This window comes from Carassius auratus, chromosome 38 (genome assembly GCF_003368295.1).
Source record: "Carassius auratus strain Wakin chromosome 38, ASM336829v1, whole genome shotgun sequence".
Lineage (NCBI taxonomy): Eukaryota > Metazoa > Chordata > Actinopteri > Cypriniformes > Cyprinidae > Carassius > Carassius auratus.
The window spans coordinates 8,731,573-8,747,363 of NC_039280.1; the positions used below are offsets into that span (position 1 = coordinate 8,731,573).

Here is a 15,791-nt window from a genome sequence, read left to right on the forward strand (position 1 = left end):
TGCAATGCCATTTGTCATGTGCTAGAAGTATTTTCTGTGGAATTGCACATAGAAAATGTCCCTTTTAAAAGTCTATGTGTGATAAGCGTTCTGGTTTGCTGACATGTCTTTGGAGCTAAGATTGTTTACAGCAGCTTTAACTTCCATAATATTGCATATTTGAGTGAATCAGAAATTCAAAAGAAAGTGACAAACGTTTGAAAGCAAATGTTTTCCAGGCTGATGAAATGACTAAAGTCACATGGATGCACAAACTTTGTAAAGGAACCCATTTAAATCTCCGTTCTCAGTGTCCTTTAAAAGGCTCCAGGTTATACCAGATGTTAAGCTGAAACCAGTATCGAGTCAAAATTATTTTCTGTGCTTATCAACTACAGACACAGATGCTGTCGGCAGAGCTTTAAGGGATAGTTCACCAACGTTTGGTCATATTTCCTCACCCTTATGTCATTCGAAACCTGTATGACTTTAATTTGTGAAACATAAAAGAGGATATTTTGAGAGAAAAAAAAATATGTATGTAAACAATTTTTGGTCCAAAAAGTAGAATTCAGTAGGGGTCTAATGGTTTGACTCCATTGACTTTCATTTAATATACAAAAACATTCTTTCAAAATATCTTCTACTGTGTTTTAATGAAGGAAGTATTTGGTTGTAAATTAAAATATTCACTTTAAATAGTCAATTTCTCCTAAATGTAGTACGGTTATCTAGTGCTTTACACCCCTGGTGTGTGTTTGTGTTACCCATGAGGCTGCAGCAAGTGTGTGACTTGGAAAGGAGTGTAGCGTATTAGTCAACAAACTACGTGTGAGCCAGTAAACGTATAGATCAGAGCTTGTCAGTGCGCGCCGTGCACTGCGTATTGCAGGAGCATAAATCAGAGGAAGACATGATAACACCAAACTCAAGATAACACCGCTCACAGCCATACCACAGCCGAGATATGAGGCGCTGAAAGGCCTGTCTTCATTTTCTTGATTCGTTTTAGACCATGTAGGCTGCTGTTGTTGTTTAGACCCTGTACTGGATTTGTAATTCGTGAAAAATCAGATTATTATTGTATTGAATATTTATATTGAATAACTCATTTTGTGCACCCACTCTTTGAGAATCCATGCGTTTGAGTTTCTCAGTGTCTTGAGTGCTCCATATTGCAGTTTATTTTGGCCAAGAACCACCCACTTATACAGGAAGAGACTGCCTGACCAATATCTAAAGCAACCAACCATAATTAATTTGTTTTTTACTTGCTTTTTATGGCTGGTTTTATCTGAAATATCCCCTCTTGTACCAATACAAGATTTTTCACTGTGACATTTTATTTTAAGGTCCAATTCTTAGCTATCACATTGATGATGCACAGGAGACTATGAACAATGCAGTGGCACCCATTATCCACTAGCTGCTTATTACATTCTGTGAAACTGTTAAATCGGTTCTTCTTTCCCCCAGCACCAGCTTCATCTCTGCCTCCACCTTTCAACAACACATCTGCCTCCAGCCCCCACCGTTGGCAGCCCTAATGCGACAAGAGCAACGTGTATGAAAGCGGGAGAGTGAAGGGCGCCCTAAATGAGCAGTGTCCTCTGACAAACAACACTCCTCACCTTAACTAGATATCTCCCTCCCTCCTTCCCCCACCATCCGCTCAGTCACCCTGCAGGGACCCAGTTTAGTTTCACACCGCACGCAATTGCATGCACACGCACACCTGCAAACAGCCGATCGATAGTGGTGCTGCAGGGAGCCTGATCAATATTGGCTGAATTTAGAGCAGCGGGAGAGCGACAAACTAACCGAGACTGTTTCCCGGCGTATATACTCTCGGCACCAAGGGAGCACACACGGCTTACTCTGTCTGAAATGTGTTGTTGTATGATGCATTTGTGTTACATTAATTTGCATCTTTAAGCGTACAAGAGCTCTCATGAAATCCACTAGCGTCCACTTACAAAGTGACCGTGTTCATTAAAGGTGTTGGATGCAGAACCGAAGCACAAAGATGTTGTAAAGAACATTTTGTCCTGGTGGGTTTGAAGCCTCGTTTCTAAATCTGCCGCTGGAGGCGGAATATTAGCGAGGTTTCAGAGTAACAAAAGCATGAAGGCACTATGTGGGAATCATAATTAGATCTGCGGTGTTTGGTGGAGGAAATGAGAGCTAAGATTTTTCAAGCTCCGTGGAATTCTTTATTATAAAGATAAGCATTTATGAAGTCTTAATTACAAGTTTATTGCCGCCGGACAGGTGACGTGGATGTTGCATTTATGCGTCTGTTTGTGTGAGACGAGGTTAGCAAGATAAGGTCTTAGAAACCTGACTAAAGCCCTGTTCGCATGGATTTAATGTTACCTGGTGACTTCCAGTAATTTGTAATAATTGGGAAGGTTGTCTGTCATCTTAATCCCGTACAAATCGGCCATGTCTGTAATTTGTGAAGTAAAAATTCCCCTGCAAATGGGAAATATTTCTCTGAAAACCAAGGTCCTGTGATAATATTAGTACCATGGAAATCGGCATCTCTGTGATTTGGCCAGCATTTGGTGGGTCGTATTTCATTTTTTGAAATATCACTGTACTACACCATACAACGATACAATTATTTCAAAATTATACAAGGTCACCAGATAATACCAATCCCATGCAAATAGGGTTTAGAAAGTTGCATGGCTATATTTGAATATGTCTGAACACACGAATAAAGACATGTTGTTACGGTTTCTGATTTGGTCAGAAAAGACCCTCTTCTGAGTGGCAGGAACCGAGGCCTGTGGAAATGGCAAATTCAATTACTTTATGCAAAGTGAGATTGGTTGTATTTTTATTAAGAACAAAATAAAACTTCAGATCTATTAATGGCAACTTGTATGCAAATAGCAGATTGCTTTGATGTGGCGAGAGCAAACGAGTCAGAGGCGACGCGACAGAAAATGCATCTGAAAGTGCCTCTGAAAGCCAGCGAAGAACTTCTAAGAGCCTTTTTTCTTTTAATTGTATCACCGTCTCTCACCCCCTCCCACTGCGATCTCCCATCATTTCTTTCTTTTAATAAGCCATCATTTAGCGAGTCTGACTGTGTCCTCAAATGTGTTTTGCATTGATCTCTGGGCCTGTGGCCTGCCTGTCTGCGTCACAGCAGAGCCTAGAATAGGGTCATCTCCCATAACACCAGCTATGCCTAATGAAATCTTTTCCCTTTCTGACCCAGGGCCTGATGAGAAATTTGTGCCAAGAACCTTTAGTGTTTTGCATAAATTAAATGTGAAGTGTTTTTTTTTTTATCACATGAGGAAAGTGAGTAGACAAGAGTGAGGTGAGTAAGACAAGACGATAGCAGACTGTTGTTTAGAAAGGAAATGCAAAGTCGCCTGTTTGGCAACATTTTAGATTTAAATTTTTTTTTTAACCATTAGTTTCTTATTCAGTTGGTTCCACAGTGTTTGCTGATTTTCTGTTTTATATACCCATTTAAACTATTTGTAGCCGTAGTAATTTGTTATTTTTTTAGGCATATATACTGTATTTTTATTATAGTGAAATTAAAATGCGCACAGTGCTTTCTCAAGCTATTTGAAAGCCAAGAAATCAGAGGAAAAGAAGGAAAACTCAAACGCACAATTGCTTGACGCCGAATTGTGGAAATTAATTTGCCACTAATTTGAAAGTGAAAGTAAAATATGCACGGCACTTTTACAAGCCATTTAAAAGTGAAGAAAAGAGGGAAACTCAGACGAACTAAGACCCCCCCCACCCTAATGGTGATACCAGTATTACCAGTATTGTAACACGTCGATTAACCATTGGGAACATTTTCTCACCGCCACAACCTTCATTTTCAGTTCTTATGGTTTACAGAATTCCCTATAGCATCCCTCGAGTGCACACTTCAAAATCTCATCTGTAGTATGTCATCCATGTACTTTTCACCTACTGTTTTCTGAATACTACAAATTTGACCATACTACTCATTTCATATAATGTTTTTGAGAAATAGCATTTTCGGACATAGGAATAGTTCTATTTTATTTCTTTTTCTTATTATTTTTATTTTATTCCAATAAAAGATCATCTAAGAATCAATATCATGGTTGTTTAACTCTTTTACTTATTTATCCATCAGAAAATCTATTTTTTCTTACCCATCCCTAGTGTTCATTGAGTAGAAAATGGATAATAATTTCTTTGTAATTCTTCTTGGTGCTTCTAGTGACAGAAAAACCACACACAGTTCACCTTCAGAATTGCTGTTAAACTCAGTTTATGCATTTCTCCCTCTACGAGTTTGAGACTTCTCTGTGCGGCTGTGCGTGACGTGGCTATAGATCCAGGTTGTATATGAGACTGTAAAAGTGTAATTTGCTGCCTGGTGATTCACATTTCTTTTATTATTAATGAACTTGCCAAAAAGTTATGAATGCTTTGATTCTATGTGGCATTGTTTCATTTTGTAGGAGGGGTGAAAAAAAACTGAAAGGTGAAAGAAAAACTGTTTTTCAGCTTTCTTCTCTCATCTGTGGCTGCAGGGTTGTTCTCCCCATCCCCTCCCCCCTCCTCATCTTCCCCATTTATATTGTCAGACCCTGCAAGCTGAACATTGCATTTGACCTTTGCAAAAACAATTTGGAAAGCGTGAGGATCCAGTAGGCGTGAAAATGACTGTGTGGTTAGAAGCCTGGAGTGGAGAGACTGTAACTCCCACCCTGTGTGTGTGTGTGTGTGTGTGTGTTTGTGTGTGTCCATGCTGAGATTGAGGCCTAACCACCGTATTGACTTGAGGCTTGAGGTGCGAGTGAAGTGGCTCTGGGGGTTCAGACAGCCCTCAGTGAGCTTCATATATACTGCAGTGAGGGCATCATCATTAACCTCAACATCTCAGCCCATCCACTCAGAATTCACATTAGCTGATATACAGGCCAGAGTGATGTCAAGATAAAAGGTGAGGGAGAGAGCGAGGACGGGGTGTTTTCTGGGAAGGTGAGGGTGCAGGCAACCTTTAGAGAATGAGATCACACAGCAGGAGGACCGTGATAACACACACACACACACACACACACACACTCACACACCTGCAATTCAGAGGATGCGCTGCAAATAATCATCATCTGTCACTTTGACGGCCTCGGTTGTAAATTTTCCGTCATGCTCCATTGTTATTTTCATTTTCCCAAGAATGATATAGATGTATGGCATTCTGTTTATATGTGCACATTTGTTCTTGACATGCCTAATACGAACATTTTCAATAATTAATAGTGACAAGACAAGACATGCCTATGTGTGCAGCAACCCGCACTTTCATCTGTGGGTAGTTAACTTTCTAGTTAACCTCGCTGTCATGTACGCTACTGTTAAAAGTTTGGGGTCAGTTAAATTTTTTTTTTTGTCAAAAATGATTATTAGTTTTATTCAGCTGGGAATAATACATTAAATGCATTACACACATTAAAGTGGATTTTCCACTGTTGCAAAAGATTTCAAATAAATGCTTTAAATTTTCTATTCTATTAATCAAATAATCCAAGAAAAAAAAAAATTTGCTTAAAAATATTAAGTAACACAACCATTTTCAACATTGATAATAAAAGGAAAATGTTTCTTGAGCAGCTAATCAGCATATTATAATGAATTCTGGATGACCATGTGACACTGAAGACTGGAGTAATGATGCTGAAAATTTACCAGTCATAATTTAAATTTGTATGATTTCATTTAGGTCTATAACTACTTATCATTTAATGGTGGCTATATTTGAAGTTCATAAGTATATATAGAATTAAAATCAAGCATCTTTGTAAATGTGACTTTATTAATTTGAGCGCAAAACCAAATTATTGTAAAAGTAGAAATATCTTCCCAGTTTTTAAATTGCATGTTATTGTTCAGTAAATTTTTGTCTTTTCAATGTGGCATTTACTGCAGAATTTCTGTTCAATATGCTTGTTTAAATATTGAAAAATCCCTAAAAACAAGATGAATTTGCCTGTGAAGCAACACTGCATAAGAAATAAAGACTTGCTTTCATTGAATGTATCCTTAATATGAGTGTATTTTAATATTTGTCACTTGTTTGAAGCAAGTTAAAACATGTAAAAAGACAAAATTCAGTTTTTATTGAAGATGCATGCACTGAAATCATAATTGTATGCAGTGTTGCATCTCCAGTAAATTCGAGACAAGAAAAGGAAAAAAGAAAACAAAGACAAAACCGACTCTAAACTCATTAAGAAAGAAAGATTTCACTTTTAACAAGATATTTAGGTTCTTAACTTTTTCCTTGTATTTATGTATTTGGAAATGGACTATGTACAATAAATGTACAAGCTTCCAATTAATGTATTGTACCAATGTATTAAGCCAATGGCAAGTTTTCATTCACTGAACATTCTCATGAACTCTCATTTCACTACCCATTGTTTTTTTGTTTTTTTGTCCTGCTTCCTTCAGTTCATCTCCCTATTAGCCTCATTTACTGTGGTATTTTTCTTTCTAAAATAGAAAAAAGAAATATACTAGATGTATTATTTTTAGGTCAAAATAGCTTATGCAATTATTTGTATGGCATGGCAGAAAACTTATGATTAATGCAACATCTGCTGCAATTTCACACTTTTTAATACATGGACAGATATATCTTTTTCCACTGCTTTCCTCCATCATAGCACTGAATGTTTGTGCACAGTTACTTTTTGCCATCACCTTCCTCTTCCTGCTACGCTTTTACCCAACTGTCAAAAGAATTAAGTGCAGCCACCATAAAAATTATATTCTTTCTGTCTGGCAACTGGAACTGGAGGATTTTGACCCCTCGAAGTTGGTTTCCGTAGCTTTCACAAAAGCAGTGTCTAGTGAGGAACGCAGTGTGTGTGTGTGTGTCTGTGTGTGTGTGTGTGTGTGTGTGTGTAGACAGGCAAGCGTGGAAGTATCAGTGTGGTGGATTCTCTTCAGTGTGATGTGCGTTGACAGTTTGTGACGGGCCAGAAGCTCGGCCCAGAACCCCCTGCAGTACATCATTCACAGAAGTGAGCCCTTGCACCAGCGTTCCCTCTCCCTAGATACACTGTTGTTGATCTGTTGAATTTTCATGCCTGTCCATCCCGTCTAATGCTAACAAAGGCTTACGAGTGAAAAATGCCATTGCCCACTACCCAACACATACATAATACAGATTACAGTGGCCATGTTTACTGAGAAATGTTTGAAAACTTACTCTCACACATCCATACATGTGCAATACATTGCATGGGCTTGCAGCACATAAACAAGCTCCGTTTTCTTCATCTTTTCCTCTTGATCTCTTATCCATCGCTTCAGGCCATCAGCAGGCCCACAGATTTACTCTGAATTGTAATGCTTGTCATTCACAAAATTTTACACATTCCCTGCCTCTTGTAGATTCATTTATTCAATATTTTGGCCTGTCTCATTATGATTTTTTTTTTTTTTTTTTGTAGTTCTATAAAATTTGTTTCTATTTTGCCGTTTTATGTCATATTGTTTTCCAGTTATTTTAGTTTTTGTCAACATTATATTTTGAATTAAAACCTGATAATTATTGTCATAATTTGCCTTTTCATTGTGCCTTTGTTGACAAACAAACACATTTGTCACTGTTAATGAAGACAAGACAAAAAAATTTTATATTTTGTGACGAATACACTACCGCAGTAGTCAGTAAGATTTTTTTATATTATTATTGTTTCTTTATTATAGATTTTTTTTATTGTTGTTTTGAAAGTAAAAACAGCAATATTGTGAAATAATACTGCAAATTAGAATGAATGAAACATTAAAAAAATATATATATATAACTTTAATGATATATAATATATAACTTTGTGTTAATATTTTATTAATTATTTTAATAAAAAAAAATCTTACTGACCCCAATTTTTTTTATGGCATTATATGATGAGAAAAATTTACACCGCAAGATATTATCAGTGGACTGACAGTATTTTTAGAAAAAATACAAATAATTTATTAAAATAATCCAGTCATAGAATGTTCTGATCTGACCCACTTGTTTGTCTTTTAGTTAGTTTTAACCGCTATTAATAAAAAAAAAAAAATTATATTTGAAATTTTATTTTATACTATATTAATCACAATTTTTGTTTGTTCTTTTAGTGTAAAAACTAACATTGTTCTTAGTTCTAAAAAAAAAAAGTATACAGCTTGGACGTTTAAAACCATTATGTTTAAAACCATGTTCTGAAAAATCTATGCAGAAAAACCAAAAATTGTCCCGATGTTCAGTCTTGGTCTGACCATCCGTCTGTCATTCGTCCCGTATCGAGCTTCAGCGCTGCCCTTGTGCCGCAGGCAGTCCGGACTCAGAGAAAGAGTGTGGATTAACAGCTGATTAAAGTGGAATTTGCATAAAGTAATCAGTGATGTAAGTGCCTCTGCTGATTACGAGCCGAAGACTCCTCAGGCCACCCAGTTTAGATCCCTGATAAGCACAATGATGAACTATAATTAATGATAAGAATATAAAATGATAACGGAGTCTTGTTTTCTCCCCCCATGGCACAGGCCTGAGTCTCTTCGTTCTGTGCATCTGTTGGCAGATGTTGCCACGCTTCCATTAACCGCTGGCTGGGGTTTGTGCTGCTTTAATTACTGGAAACTGAATGAGTTTGACTGCTTATCATGTTCTGTAACAGGAGTTTAATTTATTACATCCACCTTTAGTTTTTGGCGACTGAAGCCCAAAACGCTGCTCAGTCAGTCAGATTTGAAATTTGGCACTAATCATTGTAAAATATTAAATAGGTTTGGATTATATCAGTAGGTAGTCTGATTATTTGTTATTGAGTGTGCCAATGGGAACAGGTCTGACTAGCCTTCAGAGCACTTCCGGTATCTTTTCTCACTTTATGGTTTCACTAATGAATGTGGAGTGAGGGCTTTGTCCTGGTCTGTGAGTGTGTAAAGGAACTGTGAAACAGGAAGTGGCATATGCCCACTCATAAGCTCAAGAACACACTGTGCTTTCAGCAGAGCGTTTCCTTCCACTATTATTATTATTTCTGTGCTGCAGAACATCTCTTCCTTTCCTCCTCAAGATACCAGATACTCTTCTCTCCACATTTCTTTTTTTTATTTTATCTTCTAATCATTTTTAATCTTGAGTTTAATGTTTTTTTCTTTTCTTTAATTTCACAGACAAGAAAACGCTATGTAGGTATTTTGTTTGTTTACAGTATGCTGTGCTGTATTGTTTTGTGTCTTGTCCATTTTGTTCGATCCCTTACAATATTGTACCATTTAAACCATTGTTTCTTTTAATAGTTAGTTATAATATAATTATAATATAATATATAATATAATATAATTAGTGTAAAAATCTATCAAATGAAAATCAATCAATTAATTTAGAATTGGTTTCAGTGCTTAATACAAAGTTGCCAGTTTTAATGTACATTATCAGTAACTGGTCTTTCTGCGGAAACAATGGTTATGGTAAATGATTTTTTTTATTGTTTTTTTTTTACCCAATCTATCTTTTGGCTATATTTTATTTTATTTTACTTTATATTATATTATATTATATTATATTATATTATATTATATTATATTATATTATATTATATTATATTATATTAATTTAATTTAATTTTATTTTATTTTATTTTATTTCATTTTTAATTATTTAATTATTTAATTATTTAATTTTTTTATTTTTATTTTATTTTTTATTTTTAATGCTCTTTCAGCATCTTCAAAAATAACATAACAGTCCATTAATGAATACAAAATAGGTGACAGACTCGTTATCTCCATCTTTGATATTCATAGCTGAAATGCGTGAAGTTGTGAGTTTGTTCAGTTTTGCATCAGTCCAGAATGAAGAGTAAAACCAGTGTCCCTGTTCATAACGCCTGAGCACACATGAGCTTCTCCCTCTGATCCTGTCTGCATGGCTGCGGCCGCGTGGAGTGTGAGGGAATGTGACCCAAATGGAATTATTCTTCCATCAAAGGGAAGTATTCATGAATTAGAAATGACCTTGATTGGAGAGGCCCCAGAGACAGAACACCACAGTTCAGGCAATTTCACACCCGTTCACTGAACGGCTTTCGAGAGTGATGGAGGCAGTGAGGAAAGGCTGAGAGAGAGGATGAGATGGACTGAAAGAGTTTTTATACTGTATGTGTAAATAAAAGCACAATTTTTTAAATTATTTTTGTTATATTTTGGGGTTAAATAATTAAACTCATTTTGGCCTGCTCACCTCATTAATATAAAAGACTTTAAAAACTAAATTCGTCACTTGAGGCTATAGAGACCCTTGCTGTGTGACCCTTGACCTTCCCAAAGTTGACTCTCCCTGTTTTCACAAGGTGTGATGTGTGTGCCATAAGCCTTTGTATTTCAGTTTATTTGTCTTGTGAAGGTTTTGTTTGTTTGTCTCAGCCTGTCGTGTTTCCATCATCTGAAGCACAAATACATCCTTGAAGGATTTCGTCTTCGAAGTCGTCTTCAAAGTCTGCATGTGTCAAAGTCAACAAATAGTAGCGCACCTAAGCCCTCAATTCATACATAATTCAACCAAAGCCAACCATTTTAAGATTATGGATTTCAATCATAGAAGCAAATAAAAGCTGTGCACCTTGTTTTTTTGCTAAGGGCAGCTGCACATCACATTCCTGCCTAAGTGTGTCTCTGCTTGTGTAATACAATAAAAAAGGTCACAAGTGAAAGACTTGGCCCTTGTACACAAAAGCTGACATGCAAGGCTGAAGAAGCTTTTCATCGCTGAAAGATTAAGAATCAGTTCAATTTTAATTCTTTCAACTTCAGCTTAACTTTAATTCAATTTCCAACCTTTCCTCAAGAGCTTAGGGCCCAGCGACGTATAAAGCACGCTTCTGATAGCTTTCATAATTCGGGAGCTTGTAAAATTATGAATGATCGATGGAATTTCTCATTAGAAACTGCATTCGACGGCTTTGGAATCAGTAAAAGCGTTTTTTTTTTTTTCATCAGGCAGCTATTTATTTTTTTTACCCCACAGTTGAATGGACCCGAGTCTCAAGCTCACTGGAGAGCGGCGAATTCCTTTTTCCCATTTAATCTTCTACCCACGATGCACCTGGCTTGACACTTCACCACAAACCCTGCCTGCAGATGCTCATTAGAGTGCTTGTGTCACTTCTGTCCCGCTTTTCAATCGCTCAAATCCAATCTTTTGCCAAGAACAATTGCGCAATGATGACATTAAGTGACACATCCAGACAAATTCGCATTTATCATTCCCTTTTATTGCGCTAATAAGGCAGATGTCAGACACTGGTGGTTTCATTCAGATTCGACAGTAAAGTCTGGCTGGGTTTTTGTTTGTTCTGATACCTTTTGCCCTTTTGTTACCTTTTGTCTTCCCAGTCTTTTTGGTAAAAGTGCAACCCAGTGCTGTCCTCTTGAGTTTGCTTGTGTGTTTGTGTAGGTGTTTTTTGTGTAGAATGAGGTTTTAAAAGGCCTCTGTCTGGCTTTGATCCAGGCTTTAACCCAGAGCCCATCGATCGGCCGCTCAGACCGGATTAGGGTTCGTCTTCTCAACCCGAGATGCCTCTTTTTGCCTGTCACAAATCACAGGCCTCGAGCGCCTTTGAACTGCATCTCCAAACTGGCATGGTCAGTCAACACATGTGAGGTGCAGTCGGGCGTCAGTCAGGCTGTGAACAAATAGAGCGAGCTATTTTGGCACCGCGTTGCATTATCTATTCATACAGTTCGGAGCACAGGATGTTCAGAGCCGTCAAAGTGCCTGACTAGCAAAGCTAAAACACAGAAGCTGTGTATACATAGCATCTGAAGGCTGTTTTTGTGAAGAACATCATTGAAATCAGAACAACAACTGGTGGCCTATTACGCTGATGCTCGCATTCAGAATTGTGATCCCAAAAATGCTTTTCACTAACGCTCTTTCCTTTCTTTCTTTTTTGCCTTCCTTCATCCCAGAAAAGAGAGGACAACCAGACAGATTCCAGAATCAGTCCTAAGAAGAGTGCGGAGCCCGCCATCGACCTGTTAGGCCTTGGTGAGACATGAATAATTGATTACTCATCTCGTTGGCAATCAGGGAATGTGAAATGTGTAAGATAGGCTGGAACCCAAAGACTTCAAGGCCATCTTACACCAGAACAATTTTAATTGGTGGGAGGTAGTGAAATGGAAGCAGAATTTGTGCACTTAACGCGTCATTGACTAATCCGATGGGATTTTACACACATATCAATACAGTGATATTATTGATAGCTAATGCCATTGATGAATTCAGCATGATATTTGGCATGTTTTCCTATTAATATATAATTATAAACTGGAGCATGGCTAGTAAGGGTGCTGCAGGTTCTGCGGTAAAAAGTAAAAAAAAAAATAATAATTTATAATACAGACTTCCTGAGTTCGAATCCTAGCATGCCAAGTTTTCCCGACACCCCCCCTCCCCACTTTTCACTTCCTGTCTGCAGTAATACTGTCCTATCACAATAAAGGCCAAACGCAAAAATAAAAATTATTTTTTTTATAAAATTAATAAAAAGTTTAATTATGCATGCTCATGTTGATGCCCGTTATTCAGTGCTCACTAAAGTAGTCTTTAAAAAACATGTAATTATGGCAAACCTTAAAATGAATATCAATGTTGCCAAAATTCAGTTGTAGCATTTAAATAATTTGTCTTAGTTGTTAAATGTAACTAATACTGTAACTGGAGTTTTTTTTCCCCATTTTATCTAGAAAAAATAGTATCTCTCTCTTTTTTTTTTGCTAGTCCAGCAAGTAGTCAGAGAACATTGTCAAGACAATGTGTAGCTGTACACCAAAGCGACATGCTTTAAAGTCAGTGTTACAGATCAGATGTCAGTGGAACACACTGACTGCTATTACTGTCTGGATGAAGGTTCAGAGAAGCACACTGCTTTCAGTCCTGGTGGTATTGATCAGGCCGGCAACTCGAGCCCTTGAGATGACCAAACACAATTGATGTTATATTATTTTCTTGGAAATGAGTTTCTATTTGCTGCCCTGGAGCTTTCCTTTGTCGCTCTATGTTGTTTTTATCACTCTCTCTCTCTCGCTCTCTCTCTCTTATTCGATATTTCTCACTCTCTCAATCTCGATCTGCTACCTAGTTGTCCGTTATGATGTGCGAGAGACACAGAGAGTGGGTTAGAAGAATATATAAATTTCCGCAAATGTTTGTGTCCTAGGCAAGGAGGATAGAGTGTTTAGATGAACGTCTTCAGCTGGGGGGCAGTAGGGGTCAGTGTTGATGAAGAGAGGCTGGAGATGATGGTGTTGAGATTGAGACATGCGTCTTATTGATGTGTTTTTGCTCAAGGCCCCAGAATCTTTTCTCACCCTTCCATACCGACAGCCGTCTCTAGCACTGTGTTCAGACAACCATCATTTTTCTCTCTCTTTTCATCGACGTGGCTGTTGATGAAAAATTGATCAAATTACTTGCATTATATGCTTGATTAATCAAGTGAATCACAGTGAATCAACAATATATCAATACATTTGCATTCTGTCTGTTAAATGTGTGTTTAGTTCTATTAACACTTGATGTTCGCATCCGTCTCAGGAGGTTGGTTTCAGAATGGTTTAGATCTGGTGTTGACACCTGAATTTTTTAAAGGTAACTATTCATGATTGCATACTTTATTTATTTATTATATAATTATTCTACTTAAACCTTGCCTATCACTTAAAGGCGACTGCAAGCTCACATTCAAATCTACCTTCATCCAATTGGCAGTCAATCGACAGTAGTCTTTTTATTATTATTATTATTATTATTTCTTTTTCGTTTGAAATAAAATATTTCAACCCCAAATGTGGTTTATAACTAATCAAAAAAAAAAGTTACACCTGTGTTTGCTATGAACACTTAAAATCAGGTAATACCAGGTGTGAATGTGGCCTACAGTGCATCTAATCTCATTAAATTAGCATATTTAATGCAATATAATGTCATAGATGTTTTGCTCATCTGCAGTTTTCCTTCAGATGTTTTGAAAAAGAGAAACATTAAACATGTGTTTGAATGTCTGGAAGAAGTCAGATCAATGGTTCTCATCTGGTTTAGTTTCAGCAACCAGATTTTACATTGGTTAAAAAAGTGACAACCTAACACAGTATTTATAATTTTTTTTTCTTTTATAAGTTAATTTATAATCTAAATGAATAGTATTGATCTTATTGTGAATGATTCACTTTTTAATATTTTTTTGGATCTTGTCATTTTGAATTAAAATGTCATCTTGATCAAAAGAGAAACAAAAGCTCCTTTCTGGTGACTTGTGTCAGACGTCTCCAATCACTTCATCTGCATAAATCCCGTCACTTGTTAAAATTGATTGCAAGCTCGCATTCAAATCTGCCTCGATCCAATCAACAGCAATCGATAGATAGAACCAAGTCTCCGCCTTATAATTTCAATAATCAGTTACACTCGTTACAATATTGAAGAAAAGATCTGTTGCTACATTTATAAGTACATTGCAACTTTAACTTTAAAAAAGTATTTGTGAATATAGGAATGTCATTCAACCTATCCATGTTGACATCTGCATTAATTTTGCTACCTGCCGCCAAGTTACATATGTATTTGCACAAAAATACTAAAGTTTGATTGGACACTCATCCCATTCATCCTTTTCATATCTCTGCAAACCTTTTTTAATTCCTTCATTAGGCTTCGTTTTTCCTTACTATTTCCATACCCATCACCAAATGAAAACCGCTGATTTAGACCGCATGCAAAGGCGCTCTTAAAGCATATCAGATGTTTGTGCACACACAAAGGCTTTTGAAATAGAGTGCAGTGCTTTCCAGATGCTACGCTCTTCTGCACATCACACTATATGCGGGTTCTCTAATTTCCTCTTCCTATTCTCCTTCCAGTCACACCCCCAGCTCATCAAGCGTCGCATCTCTCCTCTTCCCCTCTCCCGTAGCTATTCGCTCAAGTTTTATTACTTTAAGATCTTTTATTTTCATGGATTTTATCAGTCATAAAGAGATAGCAGCGGCTCCTGACTCCGCGCACTGTAACGTGTGAACACAGGCAGGGCTCTGATGGAGTCTTTGACTTTAATGGAATGAGAGTGCGTCTGAGCGGCGGGCCGGCGAGCGGGTGCTCTTTCTCCAGCGTTGGCGGAGGCGTGTGCGGAGTGTGATTAGATTTCCTGCTCTCTTGGATGGAGTCAATATAGGTAGCAGGAACAGGAAAAGCAAGCTGAGCAGGCGGTGTGGGCTGCTGCCAGATGAACACTCCTTTATTTCTCTCTACAGAGATCAAGACTCATGCTAGCAGGTTTAGCCTGGCATTGGTCATCACTGCTGAGTCAGTGAGTCACAGATGCATCTGAATTATGTAAAGAGTCTGTACAGCCGCTGTGTCTTCATTGACTTCATTGGCTCAGAATAGATCAATTCAGTGGCCCTGAAAAGTATTTGGACACAACAAATGAAACTTTCATTTCTTTTGGTAAAACCTGCTGGTCTGTGAAATAGGTGTCCTAGCAGAGTAATCACACGGACTGCGAACCTTTTTTAAATAATACATATCAGCATACTTTCACCAGTTGAGTATTAACAGTACATTACAACTATTATTTTGTATTACAAGTTTTTTGAAATGTTATATTTAAATATGCAAATTATGCAAAAATATGCATTCATTTTCATAAATGTACAGAATGCAAAATCCTCTGAATTTATATACACACACACATATGTATGTATGCATGTATGTATATATATATATATATATA

The 15,791-nt window shown here is 37.1% G+C and overlaps 1 protein-coding gene across 1 annotated transcript in view; it reads left to right on the forward strand.

The window, feature by feature from the left end:
• The window catches only part of LOC113057479 (stromal membrane-associated protein 1-like), a gene marked incomplete at its 3' end in the record, with an annotated part of 67,598 nt that overhangs the window by 37,287 nt on the left and 14,520 nt on the right, over window positions 1–15,791 (forward strand). Inside the window, exon 7 of the mRNA XM_026224907.1 lies at window positions 11,968–12,046. Coding sequence (XP_026080692.1) covers window positions 11,968–12,046 — 79 coding nt within the window. The remainder of the gene's footprint in view (window positions 1–11,967; window positions 12,047–15,791) is intronic.